We start from the raw sequence: 14,228 nt of genomic DNA, 5'->3' as shown, positions 1-14,228 counted from the left end.
TTGATTAAATATAAATTTTCTCTAGATTTTTATATAATTTTGAATTCTCAAAAAAAAAAAATAGAAATTAATTTTTTCGCAAGTTCTAAAAAGTTAAGAAATAAGTTAATTATTTTTACCTGTAATTCTTTGGTAGATGATTTCCCAGTGATAGTTATAAGGGGCACTTCGTTTGATTTGATTGTGTTACACAATTTGTCCACTCTAACGTAAATGGAATCTTCAGCAAGCTTTTGATAATTTAAGTAGATATTGGTCTGAAACACGCGAAAACAAGCACGTTTATTTATTATAGATGCATCCAGGGTTTCGCCCTAAATAACGAGTAAGTTTTCGTAAAAAAATGACTGAGATATAAGCCAAAAATCGTCCTCAAATTTTGTTCTAAAGAAAGTGCTAAATAACGAGAACAAAGAAAGAAAATTCTTACCAGTAATCTTGTGTAGGTGTATGGATAGTGATAAGCTATAAAACAAGTATCTTTGGAATTAGAAAATGTAATGCAGAAACTCAAAGTTCTGTACTGTTTAGTATTGGTTTTCGAACGAAAATTATTTCCGTAATAAATAATATTTTTCCCCGTCCTTTTCCACCCTACGAAAATTAATAAGTAATAAAGATAAATTCTCATTAGAAAAAATAATTTACCATATCTTTTACGTAAAAAATCCTTAACTGAAAACATAACCGGTTGCATTCCATGATTGAACTGGCTGTTAATTCTTTTGAAATTGATTATATTGAATGAATATGGTTTTCCGGCTTCCATATTCGTCACAGAAAAATAAAACCATTGACTAAAGTTTTCTGTTTTGTAGTCTCCAGTTACCATAAGGTTATACTCGTATTGGCTTACCTGGTACAAAAATACATATAAATTTTCTTTTATAGAACACGTAAAGTAGTCAATTTTCTTAATTACCCTTTCAGCATAACGTAGATTCCCTCCCTCAAAAGTAGAAGAAAATTTTAAACGATGTTCATCTATTATCGAAATCGTTTCGACACTGAAAGAAACACATTAAAATTGTATGTATTATTAAAGGATTTTTGGAATTTTGTTCGCTTTGTAGCCAAACATTTTTAATTGAAAAATAAAAAAGAGACTCATCCAAATTACTGTTTCGCCCATATGAAGAAGTGGACAAAACACGTGTCTACATTAAGAAATGTGCGAAACACGTGTTCATATGAGAAAGTGGACGAAACACGTGTGTATTTATTGTGTATAGTTTTATTTTTTTATTAGACATTTACCACAGGTTTCAATTTCTACTTTAAATACTTTGGTTATATTTCGAACAACTTGAAGATTATTTTTTTATTTACATTATTAAACTTTTCGAAAAATGTTTAGAATAAATGTTGATAATAGTTCAATTTTAAATATTATATTACAAAATATCTAGCAATAAAATTGTAAAACAAATAGTATAGTGGTAATTCTTGTAAACTTGACAAGCGGTAACTTCGTGAAAAATATTTGTATAATGTAGGCAGGATTTGAAATTTTCGTCCAAGTTAAGTAGTTTTCCTGATTTATTATCGAAGTTATCAATTAAAAAGAACGTGAAAAAGATATTGAGTCACGTGCTAATAAAAAAATTAACTAAAAAGATGTTCATTAAGCATTAGCTTACGAACTATTAACTTCGCATTGGAAGCTTATAAGCCTGGTATTTACTAAATATCACGTTCTTCGCGGTTAGTAACCTTTCTTACAGTTACGAGCTATTCGTTTAAGAATTGAAGAGTCACACTTGACTAACAGCAAGTAATTTTTTTTCCGACTTTGATTTACAGGACAGCGAATTACAACAATACAATTGGATGGCGTACAATACTTTATAAGTAGAATGAACCCGTATTCTCCAGAACTTAACTTTTTCTTAGCGTATCAATACTGCAGGTCGTTAGGACTTCAGTTAGCGTCTTTTGAAACTAAAGAAAAGGCCGACTCCATAACGCAATATCTTACAAACGCAGGTAAATAAACACCGCTGGAGTTAGGGCGTTAATTGCATTGCAACAAACAATTGTCCTTTTTGTAGGTTTTAGTAAATTTGATTTTTGGGTGTCCGGTAATAAATTAGGCACTGACATGTATTTGTGGATGAGTACGGGCCTGCCCTTTAATGCTACATTTAATTATATGAAAAAGAACGGCAATGATATTCTGACAAGTGGCAATTCAGCTTATGATTTGCCCATGGGAAGTACAAGTCCACAAAGGACTGCCAGAGAAAGGTTAGTAATCTTAGTTACCTATTTAGTCTAGTTCAGCGTCTCTTAAATCTTTAACTTTTTCATGAAACATATTTAAAATGGTTTTGAGGTCCTTGATAATTTTTTCCTTGTATTTTAAAACCTTCCTTGTCTGAAAAGCTTTTTTATTGCAAGAAGCAATTAAAGTCGCTGGACTTGTTCAAAATACATGAAATTTTTCATAAAAACAAGAACCTTTGGTTGTCGTGGAACCCATCAGTTATTTTCACAGAACCTTCAGGTTTCTTGGAACACAGTTTAAAAAATGCTGATCTAGTCAATTAGTTATTTAGTTGAATTCGGATGAAATTATAATTTTATAACGAAAAAATAATTTCATAGCTGATTCTATATTTAATATTGATTATGTAAATAGCTATTAAAAAATAGAAAATTGCTTTATTAAAAATAGCTTCTGGCAACATATTCTAGATACTAATTTTTGTTGAATTTACTGAAAATATTTTAAAATATCTCTAACACGTATAAATTATTTTTACGTTATACTCGTATTCCATCAGTTTTAATTAAATTAACAAAAAGCACAAAAATTTAGAATAGAGTCAAAAAGGGCTCTGTATACATCGGTTTAGTAGACTTATATACAATCTGTAATAAAAATCGTAATAGTTTAATTTTAAATTAAAAATATGTAGTTGTCCGGCGCATCCACCAAAATTAAAAGGATATCGACAATTCCTTAATTTGGGCTTAATTAGGTCAAGGTTTGGAACAATGTGATCTTGATTTAAAGAACTATTTTACCCTTGCATTTCTTAAAGATTAGATGTTCAGAATAAACATTGGGAGTTCTAATTAATTCAAAGAAAAGCACTAAATGGAAGCCATTGAATTGATATCTCAGTATTAGAAATTTTATTTATTATAATTGTAGCATTTTATTTAGGTGTTAAGTGTAGAAGTAATTTTGTTTTTGTAGCGGAAATGCAGGTTTGGCAAACAGTTGTGTGGCAATGAAGGCTCCCACGTTTGAATGGGACACAGACGACTGTACTACAATCAAAGACTTCATTTGCGAACAGACAAGATGCTACTATTACAACTACGGATCTATTCCTGTATCCACTACGCAGGGGTAAGGGATAAGGTGAGCCCATAGATCGCCGCACCTAGGGTTCAATTAGTAGCATATCATCGGCGAGCTTTACTAATAGTGGTGTAACTCAGAAATACCTCATTCACGTTAATAAGTTATATTTTTAGATTTTATTTTTCAAATAGTCCACTTTTTCATTTATTACTTCCTTGAATTCGTTTGCCAGATTATAAATTGTAAATTGGTCGCTGGCCAAGATGGAAACATGCACTTTCATCACAAAATAAAATTTCTCAAGAAAAAAACACTTTTTACAGTTTTTACGAAATTCTAAAAAATATTTTCTTTCACAGTTTTTAGATCCGGCGTGTAATTATCGGGTAATTAACAATTAAGATAAGTAATCAATCTGCGCTGCAAGTAAGCCGTAACAGTTGCCATATCAAGCGACTTCACTTACTTCTACTTGCAGCAATGAAAGTGCGTCCTGATTGGTTAATACGTGACAGTGAAACACTGCATTAAAAAACTGTAAAAAGGGTAAAAGAATAGTGTAGTTTAACACATAATATATGAGGTGTTTCCTTTTCGCTGTAGATTATTATTTTATTATAGTAGAAGCTTTAAATAGTATCGGTGATTATGCCACTGTTAATGCTTTTGTTATTTTTTTAAATGCCATAATAACTTTGCACAGCTTATAGAGTAATTGTACCTACAGTCCAGTTTTTATTTAGAAATACTTTCCGTTTGTAAGCACCTTTTGCATACTGGATGGTACAAAATGGTAACCTAGGTGGATGGTGGATGGGCGAACACTAAATACTTTCAAATTTTCTTCGATCATATTCTATTTATAATCGAAAAATATGTAATCGTTCAAAGTTTCGTCAACTATGTTGAAATTCTTCAAGAAATCAAGTGTGGTACCTATGTGTTCGAAAATGTCCTTATTCGGGTCTATAAGGTTCTATACGTTTCAATTTTGGTGTAACATGGATTTCTTGAAGAGAATTGAAAATAAGGCGAAACGTTCTGTGTTATTTAAGTAGAGCATGTGTATTGGGAAGTTTAAAGTTTCTTAAAAACTATCTATATTTAAAAAATATTTCGAAATTTTGCCATGTAGTTATTGATTTAGATTTTCTTTTGCGTCTAGAAAAGTTAGTACCACAACAACTACTACTGCAAGACCACCGTTTACATCGTCTTCATATTCAAAGGCAGTGGGTAACAATTATGTGCCCTTCGGTTTAAACGAACTTATAAATAAATTAAAATTAAACTCGAACGATAACGTGAACAATAATAACGCGAACGAAGCAGCGAAGTCAGAAGGAGTGGACAGTGTCGACCTGAAGCACGTGACCAATGGCCCTTACGACACTTTCCATTCCAATGTCGAAATGCAAGATGACCCCGTTGCAACGGCTGATCACGACGATTACGTGTCAACTATTGAACCGGAAGGAGTCACTTGGTTCGCTCGTGTTCCTTAATAATCCGTCCGTTTTTTTCCGGGTGAACAAGTCACGTCAAGAAGATATCGAAAAGTTTAGACAAAGTCGAAAACAATTTTGTAAGTCGAAAAGTCAAGTTGGGGCCGAAACACATTCAAAAGAATCACATTTAACATTTAAATACCAAAAGTTTGAGTTTTCACTGAAACACTTTCGAATGCGATATGTGATCGAATAAGTGAGTTAGGGCTGAAACACATTCGAAAATGTTTGAACAAGTCAACTTGGTGCCGAAACACATTCGAAAGAATCACTTAAATATCAAAAGTTTGAGTTTTCACTGAAGCACTTTCGAATGTGATCGAATAAGTCCAGTTAGGGCCGAAACACATTCGAATGTGGTTGAATAAGCCAACTTGGTGCCGAAACACATTCGAATGAATCACTTAAATATCAAAAGTTTGAGTTTTCACTGAAGCACTTTCGAATGTGATTGAATAAGTCGAGTTAGGGCCAAAACACATTCGAATATGTTTGAACAATTCGAGTTGGGGCCGAAACACATTCGAATGTGGTTGAACAAGCTAACTTGGTGCCGAAACACATTCGAAAGAATCACTTAAATATCAAAAGTTTGAGTTTTCACTGAAGCACTTTCGAATGTGATCGAATAAGTCGAGTTAGGGTCAAAACACATTCGAATATGTTTGAACAATTCGAGTTGTGGCCGAAACACATTCGAATGTGTTTAAACAAGTCGATCTGGTGCCAAAACACATTCAAAAGAATCACATTTAAATACCAAAAGTTTGAGTTTTCACTGAAACACATTAGAATGTGATCGAATAAGTCGAGTTAGGGCTAAAACATTCGAATATGTTTGAACAAGTTGAGTACAGGCCGAAATATTTTCAGATAAGAAACAAAAACCAATTTTCAGCGTAAATATTCTCATCTGTATTGATTTTAAGACATTTTTGGATACCGTATATCTTAAACGTTTTCGGCTACAATTTGCCTATGTTTCGGCCAACTTTCCAGTAAGTTTTCGGCTAATAATATGTCTAATGCCTTTCAAATTCTTCTCCTGGCTGTTTCACCCGAGTTACATTAGTCTTATCGTTAGTATTACCTATATATTGTACGTTTAATAATAATAATTATTTTTACAAAACTGTGTCATTCCTGGTCTCTGTAATATAATTTAATTGTTATCTTAAGAACGCTCACGTTAGGTTGTAAGTCCTTTTAGACCTTCAGGTCCATTGTAGAGGTAATGAAAATACAGTTTACTTAATTAAATAGCTGTTGTTACTATCATAAAATTTAATAACTTTACTTACTGTCCAAGAATAACTCCCTCGGGGTTAAGCATTGGAATTATTTTAAAAATGTAGCTATTTCTGGCTTGCGCTGCCTTTTCATCGTGTTCGTTCAGGAGGAAATCCAGTAAGCCTTGTATGATCCAGGAGGAATTGCTTTCACCAGGATGCACGCGACCGGTAATGAATACAATGGGCCTTTTCTGCAAAAGAAAAATACAATTAGTACCTACATTTTCGGAAGTTATTTAAAATGCCCAAGTGGTTGGAATAATTTTGAGAAATATTTGCTTACATTTTACGTTACTAGAGACGAGTGTGATCACAATAACAACGCGTCCTTTCACTGCGAGAATGTCGAAACAACTATTGACAACAATAGACGCAAGCAAACAAAAAGCTCGACGTTTCTAAACATGTACATTAAAAAGATACGATAGGTCATTTAAAGGGCACAAGCAGAAAATCGTATTGACATAAATAATACAAGGTTTATTCGACTATTTAAATGGTCTAGCTCTTATAACTTATTTGCAAAATTATATCTATGAGCTTTTAGCTACGATTTTAAATTAATATTTCTCGAAAAGTGTAACGAACTAACGCGAAAATTCAGATATTTTTTTTGATTAAATATAAATTTTCTCTAGATTTTTATATAATTTTGAATTCTCAAAAAAAAAAAATAGAAATTAATTTTTTCGCAAGTTCTAAAAAGTTAAGAAATAAGTTAATTATTTTTACCTGTAATTCTTTGGTAGATGATTTCCCAGTGATAGTTATAAGGGGCACTTCGTTTGATTTGATTGTGTTACACAATTTGTCCACTCTAACGTAAATGGAATCTTCAGCAAGCTTTTGATAATTTAAGTAGATATTGGTCTGAAACACGCGAAAACAAGCACGTTTATTTATTATAGATGCATCCAGGGTTTCGCCCTAAATAACGAGTAAGTTTTCGTAAAAAAATGACTGAGATATAAGCCAAAAATCGTCCTCAAATTTTGTTCTAAAGAAAGTGCTAAATAACGAGAACAAAGAAAGAAAATTCTTACCAGTAATCTTGTGTAGGTGTATGGATAGTGATAAGCTATAAAACAAGTATCTTTGGAATTAGAAAATGTAATGCAGAAACTCAAAGTTCTGTACTGTTTAGTATTGGTTTTCGAACGAAAATTATTTCCGTAATAAATAATATTTTTCCCCGTCCTTTTCCACCCTACGAAAATTAATAAGTAATAAAGATAAATTCTCATTAGAAAAAATAATTTACCATATCTTTTACGTAAAAAATCCTTAACTGAAAACATAACCGGTTGCATTCCATGATTGAACTGGCTGTTAATTCTTTTGAAATTGATTATATTGAATGAATATGGTTTTCCGGCTTCCATATTCGTCACAGAAAAATAAAACCATTGACTAAAGTTTTCTGTTTTGTAGTCTCCAGTTACCATAAGGTTATACTCGTATTGGCTTACCTGGTACAAAAATACATATAAATTTTCTTTTATAGAACACGTAAAGTAGTCAATTTTCTTAATTACCCTTTCAGCATAACGTAGATTCCCTCCCTCAAAAGTAGAAGAAAATTTTAAACGATGTTCATCTATTATCGAAATCGTTTCGACACTGAAAGAAACACATTAAAATTGTATGTATTATTAAAGGATTTTTGGAATTTTGTTCGCTTTGTAGTCAAACATTTTTAATTGAAAAATAAAAAAGAGACTCATCCAAATTACTGTTTCGCCCATATGAAGAAGTGGACAAAACACGTGTCTACATTAAGAAATGTGCGAAACACGTGTTCATATGAGAAAGTGGACGAAACACGTGTGTATTTATTGTGTATAGTTTTATTTTTTTATTAGACATTTACCACAGGTTTCAATTTCTACTTTAAATACTTTGGTTATATTTCGAACAACTTGAAGATTATTTTTTTATTGTATACGCGAGATATTTTTATAAATAAGGAAAATAAAAGAAAATTTTTGGACAAAGAAAAATCTTGATGAATCAAAATCAAATTATTCAATCGTATCGTAATTATTTGAACATTCTCAAAGTTCATAACAAAAAGTATATTATGGGGGTCTAAGGGCGTTTCAGCCCAAATAATAATTCTGCTATAGATCAAGCCTAAAGTTCTTATAATTTTTTGTTACCTGGAAAATCCGTTTTCTTCGTTGTCTTGTTCAACAAAATATACTGTCGGATAGACTCGGGGTGGTTCAAATTTGAGACGACAAAGTTTGCCAGCAAGAGTTTTACTAAAAATAAAATGAGTTTATATTATAAATTACACCTACCTGATGTTGAGTTACTTACGTTAATTGCTTACTTGTACTGACACAAATTGTTTGGTTGTTGTCGGAAGGATCGGCGTCGACAAGCATTAAATCCGGATGAGCGATTGATTTTGTGAAACTGTGCTTTTGTGTTTGTGAAAATAAATAGTTATAAACAGTTGAAGGCGAAGAATTCGACGTCGCGTTTTCGTTTAGGAATGCTTCGAGTTTTTTAAATATTTCAAGATTGTTCGTTTTGGTTGGTTTATATGCGTAGTCGTCAGAGGGTTGTAGTTCGGAAAAAAACGGCTCCAATCTAGAAGAGGGTGATATTGGCCCAATTTTTTTTATCGCAATTAGACTTACTTGTGTTTAGGCAATTCTGGTTTGTTTCTTTCTATGTTAAGCTGCATATTTTCTGACTCAATCTCATCATCAAAGTTTCTTGAGTCGTAACTATCACTATCAAAGTTCTCTTCATCATCTTCGCTTTCATCAATATCGTCATTTAACGGATTTTCGAAACAATTTGCGTTTTGTACTATAAATAAGTTGACAAATTATGAATTTTTGTGCTGGATCTTGTATATTTAATTAAAATATAAATAGGCATGATTTCAAGAGGTTTTGCATCTGTTTTTGAAATTTACTTGCCATAACCACTGCGTAAATATTACATATATTTCTTGGCACTACTTTGTAACTTTTGTTTATGTCCGTTGCCGCAAATTGTTTAATTATTTTCAATGAAATGTAACGAACGTGTGCCATATGCGTACAATGAATTCTACTTACATTCCTTCAGAACATTATCACTAAAATTTATGCTATAATAATCGGGTTCGCGTGGAAGATTTCTTTTCGGTATAGACCGATTTAAAATTGTGAACGCTTTTATTTTTGTCATCCTGCATCGGTCATCGTTTTGTAAAAAATATTGCAATAGTGCATTCCAATATTCTTCTGATGACATTATTTTGACCCCTTTATCTATGGAGAAAGTTGAAGTTAATTTATTTTATTTACTATAACAGCAACTAATTGCGTACCAGTTCCGGTTATTCTGTACAGAATTATCATAAGATTTTTCTGTATTTGGGGCTTGTTATCTTTAATATGTAGTTGGTGAATAATAAAGTCGAATAAATTTTCAGACTGGCTTATATTTTGCAGTGAGAAAGCTAAAAATTAAAGTACAATTACTTTGAATACGTATTAGTTCTGCATTTGCAAAAAATAACTTACAATTTTGTATAATATGTTTAAAAATTGAAACAGTAAGCGAAATCCTCCCAGTTGTATAGAAAGCTTTACAGAGCCAGTTTGCAAAGCTTTCGGAGCACACGGTTTGACAATTTTTTACTAAATAATACATGTGCTAATATTTAATACTTATTAAAAATATCCACTGCTTAATATGAAATGGTAGAAAATATGCGTCCAAAAATGACCAAAATCTTTAAATAAAAATTGTGGTTATTATTAATGTTATTGTGTTCCTTAAAATAAATTTGGTGTTTTTTAATGAATATGCTAAAATTTATTTCACAGCTAATATTAAAAATAGCCGCTGTCTGAAAAGGTGTGGTATTTTTTATCTTTAAGTAAGGATTATGGTAAAGATTAAACAGAATTTTAGCGATTTCTACTGTAACCATTGGGGTTTATTTCGTAGATAATATCAAAAATATCAATTACTAAAAATTCTTTTTTAAGAGAACTGTTAAAACTTATTTCACAGCTAATATCAAAAATAGCCGGTATCAGAAAAGATGTGATGGTTTTAATCTTTAAATAAAATATTTGGTGGTCGAAATTGTAGCTAAGCTGATCGATTTGGTGATTTTATTAATGGGGTGAGGGTTTTGTAGCTTGGGGGTTTTATCCAAACAAAACGGAGATAGTTGGATAGTTGTTTTTACAAATTACTTACGATTTTTTAAATATAGGGTGACCATAATTTTCATGACCTTTCTCATGTGTTCGTGTCTTAAATCATTTTTGTCAATTGTGTAACGTTTATGCGAAAGGCGAAGGCTGGCCAAAAAGTTTTTAAAAATGTCTGGTTGTCGGAAATGTACAAAAAGAATCTCACGATCGCTGTCATTTATAATACTGTTCTTATTTATAAGCTTCGATAAAATATCCAAAGCGTAAGAGAACTCTTTTGTGTTTCGAGAGACCTGTAAAACAATTATTAGATCTATTTCAGTGAACAATTATTTACGTAACTGGCGTGCAAATTCGAAATTGGAGATGTTTGAATTTAATGTTTCACGTAAATTATAATTTGTTACCGATGCCAAGACATTTCTGCTCGGTAACAATCACTTTTATTTTCGGAAACCAGAGAAAAGTTCAATGTTTCCGATTAAAAACAAACACGAAATGTCGTAAATTTTGTTCTAGAAAATTAGCTATTTCTCGTTCAAATGGCAATCGAAAGCAAATGTTTCTCTTGGCAAACGTTTCATTTAACTATTTAACAACCGTGAATTTGTACAGTTAAGTGCACAATAAGTGCAGTACGCAACGAAATGTGCTTTTGTTGGATACCAAAACAAATGGGAACGACGTAAATATTACTTTAAGGTTTAGTTATCGATTACCTAGGATTATAAAGGAATAGAATTTCATGACAAATCGAACGATAAAATTCCCTTTAAATTACTATTTGTCGAATGTGTGTTTTGTATTCGATTGGACCCCTTATGATATAAATATATCCGCATATTTTAGAAATTAAAATACAGTTATTCCAAGATAGTTGTAGTATCTGCTCAAGCACATGGCACCATTGGATATTTGCCAGAAAAGCAAGACGGTGGTTGTTTATCACACTTGTGTCGTGAACGTAATTATAAAGATTGATAGTTCGATGTGTACAATATACGGTAATTCTTTTGGAATAGTAAAAGAACAAAACATAAAGGGTGGTAATAAACAAATTTCTTTGTCCCAAAAGGAAAAATATGTGTTGTATGAGTTTGGACTGATTATTTATTTAAGTACAAAGATATGTTTTTAATTTATAATTTCCTATTTTTATCAAAATGTTTTGATAGCATACGCCTATGTTTTATTTCTGTATTATACATATCGAGTCCAAAACAGAAACTTTTGTTCTAACTCAAAACTAATTTCGTTTGTAACTTGTTGATGTGTCCACGTATATACTAATGGAGTTTAAACAAGAGAAGAAATGGAATTGTTTTAAATCCGGACCTGTTCTTTTTGTTGCTACAACATAGATAGCATTTGTTAGCGAAAACGTCCGCCTTCCCTCGTAATTCGAACGTCAGAGTAAACGCCGATAATCCAAGTATTGGCACGCAAAATAAGAACTTTTAATGAGTTAACATTTTCAAAAACCGCAAATTACTGTTGTTCGGAAATCCTGCACGGAGAGAAAACCTATTAATCTGTTCTTTAATGTATGTGCACATTAACAATTAAAACATTTCGAGATATTTTTAGGTTTTTCGTAGTCAATTATTTTCAGTCAAAAAAGATCGCCAAGTTCTAACGCCTGACAAATTTATTGTGATTGTAATGAATGTGACATTTATAATTCATTGTCTCGTGATAAATAATTGACATCTTACCTTTAATAACATCGTTAAGGTAGCAGGTATCGACGGATGCTTTGTCAGGTATTTACCTGTAAACATTGCAACCTTTGACACTGAAACAAAGATCGACTATTATCCAATATGTCAAGTACTCATCGTGAAGAAGAAAATTGTCTTAGTTGTACATATAAATATTGCTTTTTGTCTCAAATTTATATAATTAACTTACATTTTGCGGTGGATGTGTAAGATAATAGGATCCATATTTTGTATAATATTTTTAAATATTCTTCACGTGCTGTGTCATCTGTCGAGTAAAATGAGTAATTCTTAATTTTTTCGCATTCATATCGGATACAATTTTCATCTGAAAAAATCATTTTTATAGAGGCGTAAATAGAAAAACAAAAAAAAAACTTTCATGATAAATTGAGTAGCTTTTGAGAAAAAAAAAACGAATATTTTCGGTTTCTATTTTCGTTAACGAAAGTTGCCGAAAAGTTAGAAACTTTTTAGGAGAAACTTATTTAAAAATCACAGGTTGGTGGAAAACGTATGAATAGAATTCTGACTTTTTTTTTGTTTTTAATAAAATCATGCATATCGGATATACTTTACAGTTTGGGCAAAGATCACATATTTCAGTTGCGGACATTGTTCATAATAAGATTTATATTCAGTATACTTGAACGACTGTGCCGCATCAACTGAAAAACCTCTTCAACGTCGGGAAATTTAAACTTCAAGCAACCCAATTTACTTGGCAAACGCTTTATCGTTTCTCAGTAACGCCCTCCGTTTGTTATTATTGACGCGACAGCGGAAAAAACTTCACGAAAATGCTCCTACAATGCATGCAATTTAGCATTAAACTAGTCAACAGTTAACTGATATCCCGTTAGTCATTTTCCCATTTGAACCATCAATTATCAATAGATTATATGTCTGTACAGTCCATCGCAATAAAACTGAGTCAATCAAAAGTTTGCAGGAATGGCTACATTGATTTATTAAAGGGAAACTAATTTCTTTTTGTAGTTTCTAAAGAAAAACACGCTTTGTAAAATCACTCGCGTGCCTGCTTGTCCGCCTGTCAGAGTTGAATGTCTCACAAATCAGAAATTTAAAAAATATTCGTATTCATGGTAATTAAAGAACAAGAAGTTAAAGTACCATCAGTTTTCTTTTTCGGATTTTATAGTTTTCATTTGGTTATTTGTGAAAACAGGAAAGCTGAAAATTTTAAATTTTCTTAAACTTTACGATTAATCTTTCTTGCTTTTAATTGTATTTGAAGTGAATAAAAAGAAAAAATTCAGTTGTCTTAATGAATAAAAAATTGTATTACATATACATTAACTTTTGGCGTCGACTGGGGGGCTCTACCGCCCCTGTTGGATGTCTACAGTCTGGAGAAGGTGAAACACAATAAACTATGATATAAAAAATTTTCTCATTCAACAATTTTTTCTTACCTTTCGGTACCCACATTACTATACGGTGAATTATTATCCTATACAAACACAATTTTAATTCCTTTCAAATTTCCAAAGGTTTGGGGATTACGTTATTTCTTTATCTGTTTGTACTGATTTTATCATTAAAATTTCATTTCGTGTATCTTGTCTTCACCTGAAATAAATTGTGTCAAAAGTGTTCAAAGTAAGAAAAGTTTTTCGTTTAAATCATTTTTTTTTTATTTTTGTTCTAACCTACCGTTCTTTAAATACAAGAAAATCAAAGGAAGTTCTGTTGAACTAAAACTCCGAAATTTCACATATTTAAAACAGGTTTCGACGCTCGAGATCTCACCCTCAATAAATCATCTCGTTTTTTGAAGAAAAAGTTTTTCTGTTTCAATTTTCTTTGAAATAATATTTATTAGAAACGAATTGCACAGTGGCGTAACTAGAGTTAGTAGCGCCCGAGGATGCCACAAAAAGCCGTGAATCTTTTGTGTGTTGGTTGCACGTAGCGTGACCTTGAGACCCTGAGGAAATCCGTTAAACCCACGAGTGGATGTTATTAAACCAATCAGAGCGCCGCATTTCAGCTGAGGTGCCGAGATGCATGACGGGATTTAAAACACTTCCGGTAACTCGAGCTTTGAACTGACGGCATTTACCACAACAGCTCCCATCGTCCCCTCTATTTACGCCACTGCGTCCGGAAGTTTGGTTTTAATTTCTTCGTATTAAATGCTAAATAATTTGAACTTTAGCATAAAATAACAACCGGCATCATAAAACCCATCACAG

General features: G+C 31.8%; 3 protein-coding genes across 4 annotated transcripts in view; 1 reads left to right on the top strand and 2 right to left on the bottom strand.

Moving 5' to 3' along the window:
• LOC112905027 (cytosolic carboxypeptidase 1-like) overlaps positions 1-9,773 on the bottom strand; it is a 16,337-nt gene extending 6,564 nt beyond the window's left edge. The window contains exons 1-11 of the mRNA XM_025976568.1: positions 9,644-9,773; positions 9,448-9,579; positions 9,194-9,388; positions 8,765-8,939; positions 8,439-8,714; positions 8,276-8,380; positions 7,652-7,736; positions 7,378-7,585; positions 7,160-7,323; positions 6,849-6,986; positions 6,126-6,307 (exon numbers count right to left, since the gene is read on the bottom strand). Coding sequence (XP_025832353.1) covers positions 6,126-6,307; positions 6,849-6,986; positions 7,160-7,323; positions 7,378-7,585; positions 7,652-7,736; positions 8,276-8,380; positions 8,439-8,714; positions 8,765-8,939; positions 9,194-9,388; positions 9,448-9,579; positions 9,644-9,773 — 1,790 coding nt within the window. The remainder of the gene's footprint in view (positions 1-6,125; positions 6,308-6,848; positions 6,987-7,159; positions 7,324-7,377; positions 7,586-7,651; positions 7,737-8,275; positions 8,381-8,438; positions 8,715-8,764; positions 8,940-9,193; positions 9,389-9,447; positions 9,580-9,643) is intronic.
• Positions 1,770-5,183, top strand: LOC108742682. The gene is made up of 4 exons (XM_018477976.2): positions 1,770-1,986; positions 2,052-2,247; positions 3,206-3,361; positions 4,482-5,183. The coding sequence occupies exons 1-4, from the start codon at positions 1,857-1,859 to the stop codon at positions 4,819-4,821; spliced, it is 822 nt and encodes a 273-aa protein (XP_018333478.1). The 5' UTR covers positions 1,770-1,856; the 3' UTR covers positions 4,822-5,183.
• LOC112905026 lies at positions 9,770-14,224 on the bottom strand. Of its 2 annotated transcripts, none has more exons than XM_025976567.1 (5): positions 13,446-14,224; positions 12,200-12,337; positions 12,004-12,083; positions 10,332-10,581; positions 9,770-9,855 (listed from the first exon to the last, which is right to left on the bottom strand). In XM_025976567.1, exons 1-5 carry the CDS (start codon positions 13,459-13,461, stop codon positions 9,794-9,796), a joined length of 546 nt encoding a protein of 181 aa, XP_025832352.1. In that variant the 5' UTR covers positions 13,462-14,224; the 3' UTR covers positions 9,770-9,793. The 2 variants fall into 2 exon arrangements, with proteins under 2 accessions (XP_025832352.1, XP_025832351.1); XM_025976566.1 differs by lacking the exon at positions 13,446-14,224 and adding an exon at positions 12,589-13,311.
• Positions 14,225-14,228: the final 4 nt, after the last annotated feature.

Source organism: Agrilus planipennis, unplaced genomic scaffold, assembly GCF_000699045.2.
Source record: "Agrilus planipennis isolate EAB-ADULT unplaced genomic scaffold, Apla_2.0 scaffold346, whole genome shotgun sequence".
Lineage (NCBI taxonomy): Eukaryota > Metazoa > Arthropoda > Insecta > Coleoptera > Buprestidae > Agrilus > Agrilus planipennis.
This window is presented reverse-complemented; position numbering and strand designations above follow the sequence as displayed.